Source organism: Petaurus breviceps, unplaced genomic scaffold (assembly GCF_028583685.1).
Source record: "Petaurus breviceps papuanus isolate PSGF00001 unplaced genomic scaffold, PetGlider_PUasm1.0 172, whole genome shotgun sequence".
Lineage (NCBI taxonomy): Eukaryota > Metazoa > Chordata > Mammalia > Diprotodontia > Petauridae > Petaurus > Petaurus breviceps.
Window position 1 is genome coordinate 3,188,718 of NW_027185755.1, and position 23,628 is coordinate 3,212,345.

The 23,628-nt window shown below is 39.3% G+C and overlaps 1 protein-coding gene across 1 annotated transcript in view; it reads left to right on the forward strand.

Moving 5' to 3' along the window:
* CACNA1A (calcium voltage-gated channel subunit alpha1 A) overlaps positions 1-23,628 on the forward strand; it is a 255,077-nt gene that overhangs the window by 51,120 nt on the left and 180,329 nt on the right. Inside the window, exon 3 of the mRNA XM_069082950.1 lies at positions 23-162. Within this exon, the coding sequence (XP_068939051.1) occupies positions 23-162 (140 nt within the window). The remainder of the gene's footprint in view (positions 1-22; positions 163-23,628) is intronic.

Genomic DNA, 23,628 nt, shown 5'->3' on the forward strand with positions numbered 1-23,628 from the left:
ACTTTTCTCCTCCCCACCCCAGGATGACACAGAACCATATTTCATTGGAATTTTTTGTTTTGAGGCTGGAATTAAAATCATCGCCTTAGGGTTTGCTTTCCACAAAGGCTCTTACCTAAGGAATGGCTGGAACGTAATGGATTTTGTGGTGGTGCTAACGGGGTAAGTTGCTTACATTGTTTCTTTAGGGGAGAAAGTTGGGTGGGGGAGGGGAAGAAGAGGAGGGAGCTTCTGGTCTTGAATGCTTACCTGAGGATAGAGCTGAATCAGCAAGTCCAGGAGCTTCTCCACCTAGTTTTCTGGATATTAGAGCATTTTTGGCCACTTGACTCTTGGTGCAATGTGCTGGTGACTTGGTTGCCTTTGGCAGCATGGGAGGTTTCCATCTGATATGATCCCTTATGTGTAGTCCTTCAGGATGTTCCAGGGAACGGTTTGTGAAGGACCTTTGACTTTGATCTCCCTCTGCGCTTAGGGTTTCCTTGACTTGGGAACTCAGTTTTTGTTCTGTTGTAACCAAAAGTGCTTTTCCCCCCCGGTTTGGTTGCCTTGATCACGTGACGTATTCTGTTGTGTGAATGTCACAGTGCTGCTGGGTTGTTCCTGGAGGAGTCACTGTAGGGGGTGGCTGGGTTCTTTCGGTTCATGATAATGGGGGGTATTGGTTTCTAATCCGTCGAGGAGAACTGAATGGTGATTGTGCCATCACCGTGGTGAATAGTGATGAATCCCGTTCCCTGGTTTTGTTGGATGTGTCCATTCATTATTCCTGCTGGACTTGTGCGGTTTGTGTGGGGTGTTACAATGATAGCCACATTCACCGTTTCGGTTTTCTGTGCTCATTTAGGGACATGCGAGGGAGGATTACTGGCAGGGCTTTGTTCTGACAGTATACCATGACATGCTTCTCTATAACATCGCAGCAAACATTTATTAAACGACTGATGTATACAGAGCCACATGCTTAAGTGTGGAATTCTAAATATTCTTGCTGTAGACAGTCCCTGGAGTTCCTCTAAATTCAGGAGAATGGAAAGTAGGAGAAATAAATATGAAGAATTGAGGAGCAATGTCTATCACTCTATTTATATTTCTTCTTCCTGCTGTTCAGTTTGTTTATTTGTGTGTTTGTTTTAGAGAAAATGTAAGGCATTGCACATCATACTTGGCAAACTGCCCAAAAGGTTGTTTTCATTTCTTGGGAGATTCATATCGGACATGATCCCTGCCCTCATGGAGCTTATTATTATTATGGCTAGTTGGGGATAGAATGCCAGCAAAACAATACCTTCTGAGTGAATTAAGAAGGTGAATTTGATTTGGGCTTTAAATTTAGAATTGGTGGGAATACATTAGATAAAGGGAAGACAGTGCAGACAAGAGGGCACCCCCTGATTAAAAGCATGAAAAAAAAGCATAGAGTGCATTTAGAGGACAGAAAATATTCCAGTCTTGCTTTGAATAGAGAATAGAAGGGAGCAGGGCATTAGAGGGTGATGGCCATATTGTAGAGGGTCGTGAATGTAAGGCAAAGGAGTCTGAACTTTACCTGATAAGCAATGAGGAGCCACAAAAGGTTTCTGAGCAGGAGTGACATGATATTCTCATCAGGAAGATTATTATGTCAGTATATTGGAGAGAGGGTGAGAATGAAAGGAGAGAGACCTCTTAAGAGGTTATAATAGCAAAACTGATGGTGATGTGGGCCAGGACTAGGGAAATAGAGAAGGAGGCTCGATGACGATGATGATGATGATGATAATGACAACAGAATTTATATGGTGTTTTAAGGTTACAAAAATTCCATTTGATCCTCATAACAATCCTGGGAGGTGCCATTTTTATCCTTGTTTTACAGATGAGGAAACTGAGGCATATTTGAGATTGAGGGTCACACAGCAAGTAAACATTTAAGACTGAATTTGAACTCAGGTTTTCTTGACTCTGGGTTCAGTGCCCTATTCACTGTGCCATCTAGTTGCTAGAACTTCGTAACCTATTGGTTTTGGACTGGTCATTGATTTGGTCTGGGAATCATTGACTTTGTTGAAGTTGCAGGGTTAACCTCTTGAAAATCTCTGATTTAAAAAAAAAACATAATTGACATAGTAAAAAGTGATCGTACAGCCCTTGATGAGTATACAGTAGGTGTCAATAGATACTTGTTGAATTAAATTTCAGCTGTTTGTGTTGCTCCCCTGTGACTGATCAAGCTAATTTGTCATTTGTCCCCTTCAGTTTGACCATACCATACTTCTTTTGCTTCTTTTCCTTAGATGTCTTTCTAGACTCCAGTTTATCATCATCTGCTTCTCTCCCTCCTAGTCAGAAGCCTTCTTCTTTGCTTCTTTTTCTGCATTGTCCCCAATCAGCTATTCCTCATTGTCTGGCTACTGATTCCTTTGGGCCATTTATTTAGCTTAAAGCCTTTTGTCACACATTCCTAGCTGCTGTCCAAATTCTTTTGGCTGTGTCAGGCTAGGGCTTGGATGGGGAACCTTCCACACCTTTGCTCCAGATTTCAGTATTGGTTCAATTCCATTGCCCTGGAAAATACACAAGAGGAAAAAAACCTTAACTACCTAACAACAGGTCAGGTTTGCTTTGAAACAGTGATGTTTTTGAATGGCCATATTATTTCTCAGAACTATCTCTAGTCTTTTATATTTGTTTTTTTTAATTTAATATTTTATGTTTCCCCAATTACACGTAAAAATCATGTTTAACTTTCATTTTTTAAGATTCTGAGTTCTCAATTTTCTCCCTTCTTGCCTCTTCTCCCCCCTCTTTGAGAGGGCAAGCAATTTTATATAGGCTATATATATGCAGTAAAACAAAACATTTTTCCATATTAGTCATGCTGTGAAAGGAGAGAAAGAGAGAGAGAGAGAGAGAGAGAGAGAGAGAGAGAGAGAGAGAGAGAGAGAGAGAGAGAGAGAGAGAAGAGGGAGAAGGAGGAGGAGAAGAAAGGATGGAAGGAAGGAAAGAAAAAAAGAGAAAGAATGTTTTTTTTAAGTATGCTTTGATCTGCATTCAGATTTCATCAGTTCTTTCTCTGGAAGTGGATAGCATTTTTCATCTTAAGTCTTTCAGAATTGTCTTGGATCTTTGTATTGCTGAGAACAGCTAAGTTATTCACAATTGATTATTGTACAATGTTACCGTCACTATGTTCTCCTGGTTCTGTTCACTTCACTTTGTATCAATTAATATATGTCTTCCCAGGTTTTTCTGAAAGCATTCTGCTCATCATTTCTTATAGCACAATGGTATTCCATCATAATCATATACCACAACTTGTTCAGCCATTCCCCAGTTGATGGGCATCCCTTCAATTTTCAATTGTTTACCACCACAAAAAATACTTTTATATTTGTAATTACATGAGTTTCAAAACCCCTATCATTTTTCATGGACTGGAAATTTTCTATCTTTTAACTCTATACAGTTTAGAGTAAACAACTACTTGGTTTTTTTAATGACATTTCTTACCTTGTGGTTGATGACCTGGTTAGTTAGTGTATCAAAAATGTACATGAGGGAAGCATCAGAAACTTTGATTCTCTTACTATTAATAGCATTTGCTATGTTTCTAAAATACATGATAGAAATAAAACTAGACAGTTGTATGTAACTGAAAGATGTTGATCCTTTCTGTAATAAGTGCTTCTGAAAGGATAGCCTTCCGTGGGGAAAATTCCACAAAGAGACTAGCAAAGAAGGCACTGGAAAAATGTTATGGCCCTGTAGTCAGGAGAGCCCAGGTCTGAGACCTAGCCCGGCCACCTTCTTGCTTTCTTTTCTTACTTTCCCTGTATCATCCTCAGCTTTCTCGTCTGAAATATAAGGGGGTCATTGACTCAGGGATCTTTAAGATTCCTTGCAGCTCTCTTGGCTGATGAAAATATTAGTGTCTTGGGATTAAAGCCAATGGACAAGAGAATTAGGTACCAGACCACTGTGCTGAACCCAGGGACAGGAAATTGAGAATTCTGCCTTTTCCTTTTTCTCTGCAGTCAGCTCTAAAGCCAGAGCTCAGGACTAGAGGCAGAGAGAGTTTGTCCAACTTGGTATCTCCACAGCAGAGCTCTTGTTAATGAAGTGTTAGTTATTAATTGAAGGTGCCATTCCATTTTTTTGCTTCTACTTCCCTTTCCCTGGAGTTGAGCCCTAGATGTGAAATATGGAGTATATGAGACCACCCAGATGGGCAGTGGGGAAGGGTTCTAAGTCTCCTTCCTAATCCCTGTCCTTGGGCACATTGTTTTAATCCTACAGGTTTGCTGAACACTTCCCTTTTGTAAGGTACTGCACTAGGTCTGAGGGTACAAATATGAAAATCAGCACATTCCTGTCCTCGATAAAATGGAAATCACTGGGAGTGGGGGATGGGGGAGGAGGAAGTCAGACATATGCACAAACAAGTATACTGGAAGGTAGGCTATAAGAAGGGCCAAGGAGAGAGTATCCTACAATACTCAGGAGTAAGAGGTCACATTCAACTAAGTGAGAGACAGGAGGAGAAATCTCAGAAGGCTTCAAGGAGGAAACCTTGAAAGAAGAGGCTTTCAATAGATGATGGGAAAGAATGGGCCATGTTGGCAGTCAGCCATAAGAACCCAAACCGAAGGAACGAATTTCTTTGGGAAGTGATGATTAGATTGCTTCCCAAGCTGCATCAAACAATCTCCTGAGATTTAGGAAGGATTGAGTGACCCACGGAGGGCTTGTATTGTGTCTGTCTTCCTTTCCAGATCCCTCTTGACTCTGTGGGCATGGGGAAGGTCAGGCCATCCCTCTATTCCATTTACAAAGAATCAGTTTGTGTGGATGGAATCTTTGAACACTGAACTTTCAGCTATGGCTTCAAGCAACTGTAGTATGCCCAATGACCACAACCTGGTAAAACCATTTTGGCAGACAGGCTAAAACAGGCTGAGAGTAACTGATAGGTCTCAAACCCATCAGTGAGTTAAGGGGATATGAAGACTTCCCCTGATGGAACAGACAGAAGACATCTGTCCTAATGGCCTTGAAGGCAGCTGAAGCAGGTGCTGTGGAATGCTTGGACCTTGGTCAGACATCAAAGGTGCCAGGGTCATCCACTGCATCCTGGGCCATTACCATGCATCTTGACTTTTGTCTTGCCATGTGACTTGATGACTCTGAAAGAGAGAGTTAACCTGACAACTTTGTGCAGGTGTGCCTGACTTAAATCTTATTCACGCATTTCTCATTTACCCTGTGATTTCACTGGTCCTCTTCAAATACAAAGGATGACACCAGAATCTTTACACTGTAGTCACAAATGCTGGCTTGCCTCTGGTGAATGCAAAGCTAGTAGCTCCTCTGTCCTCTACCAGAGATGGGGAGGGAGAAGGGAGCAAGCTTTGGGGAGGAGGTGAGGTGCTGAGTCTCTGACATGTAAGCAGGTAAACCAGTAACTGCCTAAGGCTGAGGCAGTAGAAGGTCTGACAGGTAGATGAAGTTTTACTCCACAATAGGGAGGCACTGACATAGTTTACCAATCACACTCTCCCTCCCCATTATAAGGGCACAGTGAGGAGGGGCTTCCAGAACAGAGGGCTGTGCAAGCTGGGCAGGGGAGGTCTTAGGCCTCACTAGGGCCTAGCTAGCCTTTAGATCCTAACCAGGAGGATTTGGGGAGCAATTTAAGGACTTCTTTTAATCCTGCCATCTTTGGATCTGGATTTTTTTTTCCAACTCATTTGTCAGTCTGCAGGAATTGTGCTAAACAGAAAAGAGATGAGTGAGGCCTGGGTTTGAGGAAGATTCAGCCACAAAATCCTGGAGCCTGAGGTGTTAGGAGTGTATCCCTACCATCATTGTCAATTATGATGTATGCATTTTGGGGGCAGAGAACAGAAGGGCAAAGGACAGACTCACCTGGCAAGAATAAATAATTGTTATTGTTATACACTTGTTCAGTGTGATAAGATAGGAGGAAGCTGAGATGAACCTGTGTATAGAGAAGAATAATTCCCATGTGTAGAGCAAAGTATTTCTCTTACAACAAATAACCCTATGAAGTAGGTGGTTATAGGTATTATCTTGCCATTTTACAGATGAAGAAACTGAGTTTCAAAGAGATAAAGTTCTTTGTCTGTGGCCAAATATCAAGTCAGTTATAGCCAGGATTCCAGCTTTGATCTCTCTTGATTCTGACCTGAGTCAGGTGCTCTCCCTCCATTGTACCATTTTACTCAATGAGATGATTCTGCCTAGAAGCAAATTGCTGTGCCTCTAGCACATGAATCAATCAATCAACAAACATTTATTAAGCACCCACTATGTGCCAGGCACTGTGCTAGGTGCTGGGGATACAAAAAAAGGCAAACGACAGTTGCTGCTGTCAAAGAGCTTACAATCTAGTGGAGGAGACAGTATGCAAACAAGGCTATACAAAGCAAGCTATGTGCAGCATTAAATGGGAAATAACTAAAAGAGGGAAGGCATTGGAATTAAGGGTTGGGAAAGGTTTCTAGTCAAAGATGGAATTTTAGTGTGGCTAGTACCAGCCACACCAGTCAGGGGGACCTGAGTTCAAATCTGACCTCAGACACTAAACACTTACTAGCCATGTGACCTTGGGCAAGTCACTCAACCCTAATTGCCCTGAAAAAAAGGCAAAAAAAAAAAAGATGGAATTTTAGTTGGGACTTAAAGGGAGCCAGGGAAGGAAGTAAGCAGAACAGAGGAAGGAGAGTGGTCCAGGCATGGGGGACAACCAGAGAAAATGCCCAGAGCCAAGAGATGGGGTGTCTTGTTCATGGAACAGCCAAGAGGCTGGTGTCATCCAATGGAAGAGTACATGTTGGTGGGGGGAGGGTTAAGTGTAAGAAGACAGGAAAGTTGGGGGAGGGCTAGGTTATAAAGGGCTTCGAATGTCAAAAAGAACATTCTGTATTTGTACACCATGGTTCCATATGAAATGGGAGTATTTTAGAAACGGCTTCACCACCTGCCTTTGTACTCATGAACTTGCTTGTGTGCATATTGTTTGATTTATTGTAAATGTGTATGGGTACATGTATGAAAGGATTTGTGCTGTAGAGGAGACCTGAGTGCAGATATATCTTTTTCCCGTGTGTGTGTATAATATAGCTATCTCTATGCATAAAATTCTATTTATTGAGTGTCTTGTGATAAGGACTGCCAAATGTTTTACACCTCCTGGTCCATTTCAGCTCTATGATTCTAGCTATACTTTTATGATTCACTGATTTTTTGAAGGTCAGGAAGGGGCAAAGACTGTTATCTTCATTATACAAAGGCAGTCAACTATGGCCACAAAGCCAGTCACAGAGCAAGTAAGTGATGGAGCCAGGGAAAGGACTTTTACAGTTTACTTACACTGTTTACTTTAGTCCATGTTAACCTTCTAAGCTAAAACCTCTGCTCACCGATGTATCTGCATGAAAGGAGTACATTCCTCCTTACTAAATGTTAAATCATTTAATGAATATTCATTGGTCTTCTACTTATTTTGCTAGACTTTCAGGGGAGATAAAACAAATTGTTGTTTTGTTTTGTTTTTTTTTGGAGGGGGGAAGGTAGGGCAATTGGGATTAAGTGACTTGCCCAAGGTCACACGGCTAGTTTTTGCGTTGTGTCTGAGGTCAGATTTGAACTCAAGTCCTCCTGACTCTAGGGCTCTATTCACTGTACCACCTAGCTGCCCCAATAAAACAAGTTGTAAGACAGGTACTTGTCCTCAACAAAGTCCTGTTGGGTCAAGGCATGATGAAACAAGAACAGACCCTATATCATAAGTTCTAGGTTTTTATGGTCAACAACAAATAGTAGAATATCCCAGTGAAGAAAAGGGCTAAAGAGTCAGGGAAGGTTACATGAAAGAGTGGATAAATAAATAAAATGTGGATAGGCAAAAAACCCAACATAAATAAATCACATGGTCGTGGGACAATGAGGAGACCATTGTGCCTAGATCGTTTGGGAAACAGTAAGGAACAAGGTTAGATAGATAGAGTGGGATTGGATTATTAATAGCCTTGAATGCCAAACAGTGAATTTTAGCCAGTGAACTTAGAAAAAGAAAAAGAGTAAGGGTGTAATATGATTAAAATGGTTTTTAAGGAAGATTAACTTCAAACTCCACAAAAAGTCCTTCTCTAATGCCTCCTGGTGGTATAGTGGTGTTCCTGGGTTCTTACAAGATATGCCATGTTTAATCATGTTGAAAAACTTTGATATACTATGATTTCTGTCCAAGGACCCTTTAGATAAGGACAGAAAGCCTCAGCAGCAACATGCTACCTCATCACCTCTAAGTGATGAGCCCATTAGCCATGGTAATCCCAGAAACAAAAAATAAAAAGTGGTCTCCAGGTCTTTGAAGTTCCCTTCCACTTCTTCAGGGAGGGGGGCAATGGGCACTAAGTATCCAATTTTGAATAATCTTTAAGTATTAACTCAACTATTGATAACATAGAGGAATTAATCAGGTGAGCCCCTGATCAATCTGATAATGTCTACCAATCAACTTGATAAGGTAATTGGGTAGGAGCTTTGTGCAGAAACATCCATGAGGCACCACTTCATGGAGGTAGGCATGTCCATTAACTTAGAAGACATTCCAAAGCCTGAGTACTTAAAAAAATTATTAGCTTATTGGGATCCAGGGAGACACTCTTGAAGGAAATACCCTACTCTGTGATCTATAAAATGGAGTTCCAAGTCCAACTTTCTTTTTACTTCTATCTGTTCTTCTCTCCTCTCCTCCCTCTCTCATCTCTTATCCTATTTTCCTCTCTTTTTTCTGTCTCTGTCTCTCTCCCCCACTGTCTTCTGTCACCAAAATATGGCAGGGTAGACCTACTGTATTTGGGGAATAGGGTTGGGAGAAGGAGCCTGTGCTCATGGACAGTTTCCATCTCCCAGGAGCAGTTAGTTGATGGTGAAATGAGGCAGAAGTAGACATGTCTTTACATACAGCCTAAGAGGAGAGATCCTGAGAGTAGACTTTCTTAGCTTAACAGATGGTAGCAACTGGGATACTGATTCCTGCAGAAGCACATGGCAGAGATAGATATATCTGTGCCCATTCAGCCTAAGAAGGTAGTTTATAGATAATTCTCACGAATCACAAACTTTTGCATGGCAGAATGAGGATTGTGAATTCCCTAAATAGCATAGTCCCGGAATCTAGATTTTTAGCCAGAGAAGGGTGATTTCCTGGGTAGTTCTATTTGGATAATCCAAAAATTTAGAGTTCAGGGATTAGACCTTCTGAAAAAGAAAAGGGAATATCCTGATGTGTCATGCTTCTTGGAGAAAGAAGAAGACTGCATAGTTTCTGCGCAGTGTCCTACTTGAAGAACAAAGCCAGTGAGTTACTCAGAAAGTGCAGATCCAATGGGAGAGGGATTGCAGGTCCATTCCCTCCCCTGAAACATATTTACCTTCCAAGAATCAAGCTAGGAAGCATTGGAAAGGGTGACAAATAACATTACAAAAATAAAATTGTACTTTAACAGACAGGAAATGGTTGGTGACTGGTGTGGGAGTCATTTCTAAATCAGGTGTCTGTTTACAGACAAATCATTGATTTGTTAGAGCAAAGATAAAAATTAACACCAGATCAGAAGAATGAAAATGATAATGTGCAATGAAAACAGCTCCAATATGATCTATTTAAACAAGCTATTGATGCCAAAAAACATGGGAAACGAATTTCAGAACAGACAGACACAGACAATTACCATTTTCTATAGAAGTTTAACCAACACAGAATAATCGCTACAATAAGGAGGCCAAAGGAGTCTCCAAACAACCTTCTCAGACAGTAAATGCTTGCTTGATCTCTTTGCTGGAAAGATATGTCACCTCAGGGCAACACTCTTAGCATACAAACTCATTTGCAAAATCTTGCAGAGGAGGATCCTGGAAGATTATGAGTAGTACCATCTCATAAACCACAGAGTAGCAGAGAGAAAAGCTAATTTGCAGAAAGCTCAGTATGAGATCTATTTAAGCCAGGTCATCCCAAGAACCCTTAAAGATGAAACCAAAAGGCCTAACAACAACAGTAAAAAAAAAATCTGTAAACATTTCTATAGCAAATCATTTTATCAATAGCAGTAAAGCCACTATATTTAGAATCTAACTAAAAGTGATTAGAGAAAATAAGGATGGAAGAAATGGCAGACCAGACCAAGTATACACAGTAAAGATCTTTATAGGAGGTGACTCAATTTTGAAGGCCTTAAGTGACTGATTTTTCAAGATATATGAAAGAAAAGGAAAAAAAAACAAAATAATTGGGAAAAATCACAGATGTTATTATTGCTGAAAAAAACAATTCAATTGAAAGGACATCAATATCTACCAAACCATATGCCTACTTTCTCATTTCTACAAAATATGAAAGTAACCTACACAGCATAATTCAGGGCATTCTTCCTGAAAATATGAGAAGGGAACAGAGAAACTATTGCAAACATTATGCTACCACAGACCTCGTCTTTATAGTTATACAATTGACAGAAAGGTATAGATAATTAAAGATCTCACTGTGCTTATTTTGTATTGATTATCAAAAGCAGCATTTAATTTGCAGAGCAGAATGTCACATTAAAGTCTTTCCTCCAGTAAGGCTACTCCCATGAATATGTTAAAATCACACAAGATTTCTTGAAAGAAGCAACAACAGAAATAACTTTTGTTCAATTAAGAGGCAGTAAGATACAATGGGAAGAGCACTAACTGAAGTCAGAGGATCTGAATTCAAATCCCACCTTCAAGGCTTACTGCTTGTGTAACCTTGGGCAAGTCACTTGACTTCCCCAAGGTTTTCTAATGTGCAAAATGAAGAGATTGGACTAGATAGCATCTGAGGGCCCCTTTCAGCTCTAGAACTATGATCCTTTGATTTTATGATACCAATGTTATCAAGCAAAGGAAATATGTGTTTGCCACCACCATAATGGAGGATGTCCCGTATAGAATCTACGGGGAAGTCTTCTGGACACTCTTTCTCATAGATGACAAACTTCCCCAGATTCACATTAAATTGTAAAGACTCTTAAATGAAATCTGTAATCATTAAAGAGTTTTTGGCCCAACAATCCAAACAGAAAAAAACAAAAACAAGTGGATGAATAATGACTATTGTCTAGATCTTGATATGCAGTTGGATGAATAGCCTATTGAGCCAATACACGGATATACAGATATATAGATATATGCATATCTATATTGATATCTATAAAGCTATTGTATCAATATCGATATGTCTATGTGGATACAGAGAGATGAGACAAAGATAAAAATGAAATGGGCACAGAATTGAATAGGAGGAAGAGGATTGGATAGATTACAGTTGAAAACGAGGAAGAAAATAGACAGGTGGAATAGTTTAGAGAGCATTGGTGGGTCTGGAGTCAGGAAGTTATGAGTTCAAATCTAGGTTTATACACTTCCTAGCTGTATGACCCTAGGCAAATCACTTAACTTCAGTTTGCCTTAGTTTCTTCATTTATAAAGTGGAAATTATAATAGCAATAATAATCATCATCATAATAGTAATAGGGTTGTTGTGAATTTCAAGTGAGATAATATTTGCAAAGTGCTTAGCACGCAGCCTGCCACATAGTAGGTGCTATGTAAATGTTATCTATTATTATTTGTCTAACCTGATGACTGCTACCTACTTCTAGTGAGTCATTTAGGGACAAATGATACTACCAGAAAACACCTGGAAAATGTTGCTGGGGGATTATTAAGTCACATATATTCATGATGTCAGAGAACACAAGGAAAGCCCCAAGCTTAAACCATGGACCCCCTTGTGGGGAAAGAAAGGAAGAAGTTGGACAAGAGCCTTCCAAATGTGGTCAGGCATGAAGTGAGTTATGATTTTCATCATTGGAAGTAATAATTATGTCAGTGAGATCATAGATCCGTGAGACTATGAAGTTCTTTGTAAGGATTTTGAGGTGTAAGTCATATTTTCATCACTGCTGTCAATGCTAAGAGAGAATAGGGATTTCAAAAGAGAAAAACAAATTTGGGAAATAAATATTTATTCAGGAAGATGCTGTCCAAAGAATGGAATTTGGATTTCTAGACTGTGCTTTAAGATATATAAATGATAGACCAGGGATGGAGGACATCTAAGGGTGGCTGATAAAAATAAATTTGTCTGGAGACTTGCAAATCTGATTAAGAGGGCTTTAAATTGAAAAGGGAGAAGGAAAAGAAAACTTCCCAAATTCATCTGGCAAGATATTTTCCACAGATAATATCAGATATGATAAGAGGTAGAAATAATATCAATTAGACAAGACTGGTCATTCAAAAGAGACAATATTGAATACTATTAACATCAGCATCTATATATAAATTGTTGTTCATCCTTCATTTTTGAAGAGAACCAATGATATCACAGAGTGATGTTTTGACTTACTTGTGAACTGGATTTAAGTGAGGCAGAGTTGTACAAAATCATCAGCCTCACTCTCTCTTCTAGAAGTCATTGAAGTCACTAGCAAAACAAAAGTCATGACTCTTGATGGTCCAAGATACAGTGAATGATCTTATCATCTTTGATGTCTGACCAAACTCTAAGCACTCCACAGTACCCACTTCAGCCACCTCTATGGCTGTTGTAACAAATTTTTATCACCCACCTATTCAGTTACATGCATGGGTAATAACCAAAACAAAATATAAATATTAATCCAAGGAGATAAATACTATTTCATAAATATCTGAGATTTTGTGTAATGTGACCAATGATTGAAATGAAAATTCCAACCCTATTTAAAAGGAATATATTTGATAAAATGGATGATGAAGCAGCATCACACACCAAAAAAATTATTGCTGAAAGGAAATACACCAACTGGAGGAGGAAAAACATGGTGTAAAATGTTTTGGTGAGGATTAATGGGAAGTTAAAAAGATATTGCAGTAAAAATGTGCTATAGCCCACTCAGCCAAGAAGAAGAAATGGATGGTGAATAGAAATGGATGATGACTTTAGGAAATCATTCACAAATCTAGCACAGACAATAAAATAGGGATTGAAGGTGGATTTCAACCATCCGGGAAGAAGCTGTAGTTTTCTTTCTGCTAAAATTAGTTAACCAGTAAACATTTATTAAGCATCTCCTGTGTTCCAGGTACTATGCTAAGCACTAAGGATTTTTTTTTAAGGCAAAAGACAGTCCTTACTCTCAAGGAACTCACAGTCTAATGGGGGAGTCAACATGCAAATAACTATGCAGATAAACTATATCCAAGATAAATTGGGAATACTCAGCAAAGAGAAGTCACTAGGTATAAGGGGAGTTGGGAAATGTGTCCTATCAAAGGTAGAATTTTAACTTCCAGTTGAAGGAATCCAGGATGTAGAGATGAGGAGTGAGAGAATTCCAGGCATGAGGAACAGACAGTGAAAATACCTGGAGTCAGGAGATGGAGAGTGTTGGGTGAGGAGCAGCAAGTAGACCAGTGTCCTCTACTAAAAAGATAAGAACTAACACATTCTTCACTTACCTTAATAACAAATTTCAGCAAATGTTATAATTATGTTCATCAAAAAAAGTAGAGGAAGAGATGTAGGAAACTTCTTTTCTGGACATGATTTTGACTAATAACAGAAAGATTGGTTGCTGTAGTAAAAATGATAAGAAACTTGGCAGGAAGTGACTGGACCATAGTATAGTTGGTGAGAGATAAGAAAAAGGAAACTGGGAATCATTTGATATGCATCTTTGATTTTGAGGAGAATGGATTCTGGAGATCAGAGCTATAACATTTTTCAGGGGTTTTCGCCTAAGAGGGATGGAATCCTCTCAAAACTCCAACAATAATCCAAGAAATAGTTATTAAATGCCAAACATGTGCAAGCTACTGTGATTGAAAGACAAAATAAAAAAGAGCCTAAGCACAAACAATTCTGATGAGTAAAAAAAGAGGGGGGCTCTAATAACTGCTGTCTTATAAAAATAATAAAATGTTTTGAGAATGTTAATGAACCAAATGATCTGATGTTGGTGATGAATTCTAGGAATGACAAGAAGGACTTTTGGGGGGCTATGTTGGATACAACATAGGAATCAAATTGATAGGAACCAAAATTAAGAGTTTGAAGGTAACTTAGAAGTCACTTAGTCCAACCTTTTCATTTAATGGATGAGTTAAGTGCCCCCAAATGGTTAAGTGACTTGATAGAAAACCATATAAGTAGTAAATAGCAGAGCCAAGATTCTCACCGTTTCTACCTTCTAATTTAGCATTCTTTTCAGTATGCCATTCTGCCTCCAAATCTGTGGTGCATTAGGACATTGCCATCTGCATGATGGAACTAGTCTCCTGTGTGGTTCTATGGGATGATCACAATAGCAGTAGAGAAGGCTTTACTATTTAACTCTATTTTGCTTTTTTCTCTTCCAAAGAGAATTATCTTTGGAATGAGGATAGAACAAAAAATGATAACAGAGAATTTAAGCCTAGGAAGAATGATGTGTTAAGAAAATACCTAAGGGTGGCTAGGTGGTGCAGTGAGTAAAAGCGCTGGCCCCAGAGTCAAGAGGACCTGAGTTTGGTTCTGGCCTCAGACACTTAACACCCACACACACACAAAAAAACTAGCCGTGTAACCTTGGGCATGTTACTTAACCCCAATTGCCCTCCAAAAAGCAAAAAAAAGAAAATACCTAGCTTCTTTCAATGAGTTCAGGCTATCAGGTCTGAAGGAGATTAATTTCCAGGTACTGCAAGAACTAGAAGGTGATCCTCTGTTGTTCAAGGCAACGTGGCACAGTAAAAAGAATGTTAGACTTGGAGTCAAAAGAGATCTGGTTGATCCTACCTCTGACACTTATTTGTGGTATCGTGGGCAAATTATTCTTTCTGAGCCTTTTTCTATCAGTCAGATAGGGATGATATTGTTGTACTTACAACGTTTTTGAGTATTAAATGAGATAATATCTTTAGAAACACTATCTAGGGATCAGATATTATTATTGCTGAGCTACTGTGGATTGTCATTGAAAACCTGTGGTGAAAAGGAGAAGTGCCACACTATTGAAGAAGGCAAATGTATAAATTTTCAAAAAGAAAAAAAGGAAGAGTGGATTCTGCCAACCTTAAATTATCTTTTAGAAAATTAACTTTAAAAAGTTAATTTTGTTGCTGGAAAAGTTCAAGAAAACATCATTAAAGGGATAGTTTATAAAGCCTAGAAAGGAAAGGCAAATGATAACTAAGAATTAGCATGAACAGAGCATGTCAGATCAATCTCTTTTCCTTTGTTGACAGGGTTACTAAACTAGATTGGAGGAATAAAGCAGATATAATATACATGGCAGCATTTGACAAAGTCCCTTATAATTTCCTATTGCCAAATTGGAAAGATGGGAGAAATGTGGTTTGGAAGATAATGGAGTTAGGAACCAAAGTTGAGTAATTAATAGATTCATCTCAACATTTGGGGAACTCTGGTGGAATGTCCCAGGCTATTAGTCCTGTTTGTTTTTAACATTTTATTTCATTTTGCAAGTCAATTGGGGTTAAGTGACTTGCCCAGGGTTATACAGCTAGTGAGAGTCAGGTGTCTGAGACTGGATTTGAACTCAAGTCTTCCTGATTCCAGGGCCGGTGTTCAGTCCACTGGACCACCTAGCTGCCCCTTTGATTTAACATCTTAAATTATGATTTAGTTAAAAAGGTTTCTTTTTAGCTGATAGCATGCTTTTCAAATTTTTAGATGACTCAGGTAGAAGGAATAGATCTGATCCCCCAAAAGTTGATTGAAATCAGACTTAAAGCTGGATAAAATGTTAGAGGTCATCTAGTCCATTCCCCTCATTTTTAAATCTCAACAATTAGGGAGAACTGTGGGCAAAATCTGATAAAAAATGAAACTTAATTGTGATAGTTGTTAAATTCTGTTTGAAATATCAATCTCACAAATACTGGGTAGGAAGGCATGGCTAGCCAAAGTTCATGTGGAAAAAAAATTGAGAATTTTATTAGACTGCAAGCTCAACGTGAGTCAGCAAGATTTTAGAGCATCTAGAAAAAAAAATCCAATGTGATCATAGCTTTAATTATAATCTAATTAATATAAGTGTAGCAGGAGCACAAATCTTCTTCCCCCATAGGACAGGAGCACACAGGAGTGGATTTGTCATCTCCACCCCCCTTTTTGGAGCTCTTTCTCAGAGTAAGTTCATGGAATTTGAAATACCCAACCTAGCTCCCCCAGAGAAAGATAGGGAATGGAAATAGGCAAATAGAAAATAGGAGTGCTCCACTAAAACCTAGAACTCAACGGGGCATCACTTAATCTCTCAAAATCTCAGTTTCTTCCTCTATAAAATGGGGATAATAATAGCGCCTATCTCACACCATCATTGTAAAGCTCAAACGAGATAGGTATGTAAAGTACTTTACATCCTTAAAATACTATGTGAATGTCACCCATGAAGACTGATAATGAGGGGGGGTGGTGATGATACAATAATGAAAGGCTCCTGGGGGTTAAAGACTCTCCATGAGCCAACCAGGAGAGTTCAAGAAGTCACAGAATCACATCATTTCAAGATCTCAGCATCTTTTTTAATTCAATTCATCTCTGAAAAAAAGAAAAATACCCACATCGGATGGCTTTGGTTTTGAGAGTTCCAAGAAGCAGGACCCTCTGCTTCCTGAAGTAGCTTATTTCACTTGGGGATAAGTCTAATTATTGGGAATTTTTTCATGTATCAAACCTAAATTTAACTCTTTGTAACTTCTGCCCGTCACCCTTAGCCTCGCGCTCTCAATGTCTGATCTTGCTGCCACATAATGATCACTATAATAAATAGCTGTCATTTATATAGCACTTCAAGGTTCCAAAGAGCTTATCTATGTTATCTCATTTTGAACCACATGATAACCAGATGAGGGAGGCGCTATTATTGCCCCCATTTTACAGATAAGGAAACTGAGGCTGAGAGAGGTTTACTTCCCTGGGACCACACAGTTGATGAGGCAGAATTTGAACTCTGGTCTTCCTGATTCAAAATCCAGCCCTCTATCCACCCTGCCACCTAGCGGACTCTGTGACAAATCTTTTAAGTAATTGAAGACAATTGTCATGTCTTCCCCTAAGTCTTTTCTTCAAGCAATCTTCATAAAGCAGGGACTTGAAGCCCTTTGACCCCAAACTTAGTAATTTTTTAAACTGATAAACCTCAAGAGATAATAGAAACCTTATTTATAATCCATTGACCAAACTACAAAAGTTATGTCTCTTGTCTCCTATCCCTTCAGTGCTGGAAAGGAGGAAAAATAAGCTCCTATCACTAATTGGTAAAAGCACTAAAGCCACAATTTTGAGAGAACAAGAAAACTATAACAGTTGTGTATGGTATGGGAGTGGGGAAATGGATAAAGATTTCTCTACAACTCCCAGCCTTTCTTATTAGTCCTTATTTCTTTCCTGGAAAGTTGAAGAAGGAAGTATTCTCACAACCACCTGAAACCACCTTTGTATATGAGGACATAGCTATGGGACCGAGGTGTACAAAAGAGAATTTCAAAAGAACAGATTTACTATTTTGGGCAAAACCAGACTCTCCAGAGTGATCTCTTCAGGTGGGTCAATTGCTATAGGGCAGGTCCCCTGTGAAAGGCAACAAGCGCCATCAGCTGGAGAGTGGCAGAACTACAGAAGCCCCCAAAATGATCTGAGGTGGACTTACAATGGATTGTATCCATGGGAGCTTAGCTATTGAAGGTGGAGATGGGAAAGAGAGTGAACCAGGCCTATAAGAGATGACTATAGCCTATTAGGGGCTAAGGGGAGGTATAGGAGGCAGAGTATGGACAATAATGGGGAAGGACAAAGCCTGGCTTTTCTTCTTGCTAGAGCGTTATCCAGAACACTACTGTGAGTCATGGATGCTGTGCAAGTTTCTGTAGTGAAGGTTTCCTGCAGGAGGGGAAGGACTCAGCTTAGATGAAAGTTTTTCCTATTTCAATTAATTTAAAAATAAAACTTTTGTATTTTGAACTTTGTAAGCCCTGAATGCTTATAAAAGAAACTAATGGCTACCTTTGGAGACGTATCAGAGACTGATATTCCTGGGTTTCGTGTGAGATGGGCAATGAGCCAGAGAACTAATGATCCCCTAAAGTATACCTGGGGCCTTTGTGTCATAAAGGAGCCTCTGACATAAAAGTGTAACATAAAAACCCAGGGAGATGATACCCCTACTGTATTCTGCTCTGATAATGACATATTTGGATTTGTGTTTAGTTCTGAGCACCACAGATTCATAGCATCCAGAAATTTAGAGGCATTGCTATCTAGGTATTCATTCAAATAATTGATTAAAATTCTTGAGAAAAATAGGAATAAAGGATAGGCTCTACTAGAGTGTTCCTTCCAAGTTGACTTTTTTTTTCTTTTCTTTTTTTTTTTTAGCAATCAGGGTTAAGTAACTTGCTTGCTCAAGGTTACACGGCCAGTTATTTCTGGGTGTGGTGCTGAGTGTCTGAGCCTGGGATTCAATCTCCAGGTCATCACAACACTGGAGCCGGTGCTCTTACTCGCTGAGCCACCTGGCCACCCCTAAGCAATTGGGGTTAAGTAACTTGCTCAAGGTTACATGGCCAGGTGTTTCTGGGTGGGTGCTAAGTGTCTGAGCCCGGGATTCGATCTCCAGGTCATCCTGACACTGGAACCGGTGCTCTTACTCGCTGTGCTACCTGGCCACCCCTCAAGTTGACTTTTGATCAATCAAACGGCATTCTTTGCATCCAGTCTTGTCAACTGGTTCTGAATTCACTTAACTCTGCCATTGACTAGTCTGCAGAGATATTATTAGAGGCTTTGTCAGATGCCTTGCTGAAATCCAAATATACTGGGTTTAGCATTTCTCTGATCTACAAGAGAAAATGAGGTTAGTCCGAGAGGATGATATTGAGAAATCCTTGCAGGCTTGTAGTGATTGCTGCTTTTCTTAGAGGTCGTGAATCTTCCTTCTCTCATTCTTCATATATTTGTTAAGTATCTACTACATGAAAAATTCTGTGCTAGGATCTGGAGGTACAAAGAAAGAAAAAGAACCAGTTCCTGTCCTCAGGTGGCCTATGATCTAACAAAGACAATAGGTGAACATAAATATGTGTGGTGCAAAGTAGAACATAAGGACAGTGAAAGCGATATACAGATATGCAAGGATGGAGAGATCACTTCCAACTAGAAGGTTGGAGAAGACATCATGGAAAATATGAGCCTTGGGGCGGCTAGGTGGCACAGTGAATAGAGCACTGGCCCTGGAGTCAGGAGGACTTGAGTTCAAATGTGGACTCAGACACTTAACACTTACTAGTCATGTGACTTTGGGCAAGTCACTTAACCCCAATTGCCCTGTTTTCCCCCTCCCAAAAAAAAGAAAAGAAAAGAAAATATGAGCCTTAAAGGAAGAGAAGAATTTCAGTGGTAGCAATGGGGAGGGAATAGCCTGCACTAATACCCAGAGAAGGAAGAGTACAGGACAACGTGAGTGTGGGAAGGTATTAGGGGAGCCATCAAAGAATTTTAAGTAGGGGTGTGATTTCGTCAGGCTTATTGTGCATCAGGGAAAAAAAATTGACATTTGTGTGTGATGAAAGGTTAGAGAAGAGAGAATCAGAGGCAGAAAAGGACATGTATTTAAGATGGAATCTTCGAGGATAGCTCAGCTTTAAAATAAAAGAAAGACACCATTCTGTAAGGATAATATCAGTAACAATAAAGTTTTTTTTTAAAGAACAAAAAAGGAATCCTTACAGCTATTGTGGGAGAAATAGCAAAGAACCAGTTAGGGAGTAATTATAATTATGTTAAAAGGTGAGGAGAGCCTGAAGTGGAGAAGATAGATATGAGAGAGGCTATTGAGGAAGAATCTACAGAATGTGATAATTGGTTATATATGTGCGTGTATGTATATATATGTATGTGTGTGTATGTATATATATATCATATACATATATATGTATATGATACTAGCTGTGTCACCCTGGGAAAGTCATTTAATCCTGTTTGCTTCAGTTTCCTCATCTGTAAAATGAACTGGAGAAGGAAATGGCAAACCACTCCAGCATCTTTGTCAAGAAAACCTCAAATGGGGTAAAGAATAGTCAGAAATGACTGAAATGAATGAACAACAAGAAGAAGGATGGATGTATGGAGGATGGTGGAAGAGAGAAAAAAATAAAAGATAATTCCAAGGTTTTGCACCTCAGTCAATAGGATCATTCAACAAAGATAGGAAAGTTAAAAGGAATGACTAATAAGGTAATATGTTTTGCATGATTGAACATGTATAACTTATATATTGCTTACCGTATCAGGGAGGGGATGAGTGAGAGAGAGAAAAAATTTAGAACTCAAATTTTTTAAGGTGAATGTTTAAATTGTCTTTATGTGTAACCGGGGGGAAATAACATATTTTTAAAATAAAATTAAGGAGCAGCTAGGTGGAGCAGTGAATAGAGCACTGGCCCTGGAGTCAGGAGAACCTGAATGCAAGTCCAGCCTCAGACACTTAACACTTACTAACTGTGTGACTTTGGGCAAGACACTTAACACCAGTTGCTCTGCCCTCCCCCTCCAAAAAGCAAAAAACCCCAAACGAACAAAAAAGAAAATTAAAAGGACAGTGTTATAAAAGGAGATGATGAAATTCATTTTGAACATATTGAATTTGAGGTGCCAGTGATGAAGTCATTCCGGTGGCAGTGTCTTGCAGGGATCTGGAAAAGTGGGACTGGAGTTCAAAGGAGTTAGCCCTTCTGTCTAGAATTCTATCTAGAATCTAGTTCTAGAATTTTGCCAGAAATTGAAGTCAAGCTCATCAGTTTTGAAGCATCCATCTTCTTCCTTTTTTTTTTAAATTGGCACAGTGTTTATCCATCTTTAGTCTCATGGTACTTTTCCTATTTTCTATGATTCTTCAAAAGCTTCTGATTGGAATTCAGTAATCACATCAGCAAGTTCATTCAGCACCAAGAGATGCAATTCATCCATGATTGGTTGAACTCATTGAGGATAACATGATGCTCTTTTCCCATCTCCTCACTTTTCTTGAGTCTGGTTTCTGTTCAACATTTTTGCTCTGTCTTTTCTCTTCTGAAGATCATTATCCTCTCTTGGGAATACAAAGCAAGAGAGGAGCTCAGTGGCACTACCTCTTCTGTCATCAGTTATTGTTACTTCCATCACCCTGTCATCAATTATTGTACCGTCACCACCCCGTAATCAGTTATCTTAACCTCCCCTCCCCCTGTAATCAGTTAGCATGACTTCATTGCCCTAAACAGCCTTCTTTGTTCTTCCTTTTCTCCATAAAGTAGCTGAAAGACCCTTTTTTTGTTCTTTTCTCAAAAAACACCCCTCAAACTTTAGCATTACTGATATTAACCTTACAGAACTGTGTCATTCTTTTATATCAGAGCCAAACTACCCTTGAAAATTCCATCAGGAGGACCTGAGTTCAAATCCAGCCTCAGACACTTAACATAACACTAGCCGTGTGACCTTGAGCAAGTCTCTTTAACCCCAATTGTCCTGCCCTCCAAAAAAAAAAAAAGAAAATTCCATCATAAGTACATGTGCTTTTCTTGTCCTATATGTTCTCACCTCAGTTCCTTCTTTTCTTCCTCAATGGAATTATTTCCAACTTCATCATTACAATACATCCTTGAAATTTCCCCAGTCCTCTTGAGCCAGTTACCCTTTATAGTCAGCCTCTTGTCATGAAACCTACCCGTCTTTTCTCTGATCTCCTGAAAATCTTCCCCCCTAAAGTCTTGACTCTACATGAATATAACCATGATTATCTTCTTCATATATGAGGGATCCTAAGATGGCATGATCACTTTCTCTCTTTACCCACTATTTCTACTTTACTAGCCAGTATCAAAATCAGGCCCCAAATTGTCATTCCTCTTACTGCTTCTTCCACCTTTTGAAATATGATATTAACATCAAGGTAAAATTATATCAATTGTTCTCCTTTTAACAGAGACTTCTGATAGATGACTAGGTAGATGAAGGCCCCCATTACAACTATAAATTCCAAAAATAAACTTCAAATATATTATTGGTATAGCTTGAAGACTCTATTTTCTGACTTTTGTCTACTTTGCAGAATTTTGACCAGTAGGGTGTTCTCTATTGGTCTCTCCTTGGTAGCAAAGGAAAAGTGTGTGTGTGTGTGTTGTGTGTGTGTTTAGACATGTGTAGCAGTCTACATGGAGCATGGGTGCCTCCATTTTAAATGGTCTAGGCTGGCACCTCTAATATGAGAGTCTCCATTTTAGGGGGTCTGGGATACTTTGAATCCTATGCTGGTATACATAATGTAGTTGAGAGTAGCCAAACAATGATCACTGATTAAGCACAAAGTCTATGCCATGCTAGGTGCTAGGGATGCAAAAAACTGCAAATATTCTTACTTTCTAGGAGCTTATAATCTATCAGGAGAGACAAATGGGTCTAGATAAACAGTTGACTGTACCTGTGGTTAGCCAGAGGTGGGAGCTAAAAGGGAATATTCTGCTAACCTCCCCAGTGTGTATGTCATAAACAGTACAAAGACAGGAAAACACTGTTCTGTTGATCTAAGTGACTTTGGGTGGTAACTGGGATGAAAATAGCAGGAGGTGCTAAGAAATTCAGACTTCCACAATCTCAAGAACTCCTAATCATTCATTCAGCAAATGTTTATTGAATATCACCTGTATACAGAGCATTATGCTGGATTCTGAAGAAGACACAAAATGTGTCTAAGACTGAGTCCCTGATCTCATGGATCTTACAGTCTAGCAGGGGAGATACATGAATGAACAAGTGTAATACACACTATTACCTAATCAAAGAATTAAAGTTATGATGTGCTCTGTGATATATAAGGAAGAGAATTTTAAAAACCAAATTATATGTGTTATCTTCCCAGTTAGAATGTAAACTCTGCAAGAGTTAAAAATTGTTTTTCCTTTTCCTTCCTATCCCTAGAACTCAGCCCAGTAGTAAGTACTTAATAAATGTTGGTTGAGTGGTTGGACTGAGAGAAGGGAAGTCATGGAAGAGAAGATAAAGGAAGGTTTCACAGAAGAGGTGGCATCTAAATAGGGCCTTCAGAGATGTGGAAGGACATTCTAGGCTTTGGGAATAGCCTGAAAAAAAAAGGAAGCACAGGGCATGTTTGGGGGGCACTAACCTTTGTGTGAACCCATCCAATTTCCTTTGCCTCTTTCTTCAGATAAGACTCGGATTTCTGTAGGCTCAGTGGTATAATGAATAGTGCTAGAATTGGTGCCAGAGAGCCTAGGTTTGGTTTCCCGACTCTGATACTTATTAACTTTGTGTGACCTTGGGCAAGGGACAACCCCACTAAGCCCTCAGTTTTCTTTTCTGTAAAATCAGAGAGTAGGAATAGATTCAAGTCAAATCAATTCAACTAACGTCTATCTCTATGGACAAGGCATTGTGCTAGGTACTGATGGTAGAACTACAAAAATGAGACTTTTTTTGCCTCAAAAAGATTACATTCCGGGGCAGTTAGGTGGTGCAGTGAGTAAAAGCACCAGCCCTGGAGTCAG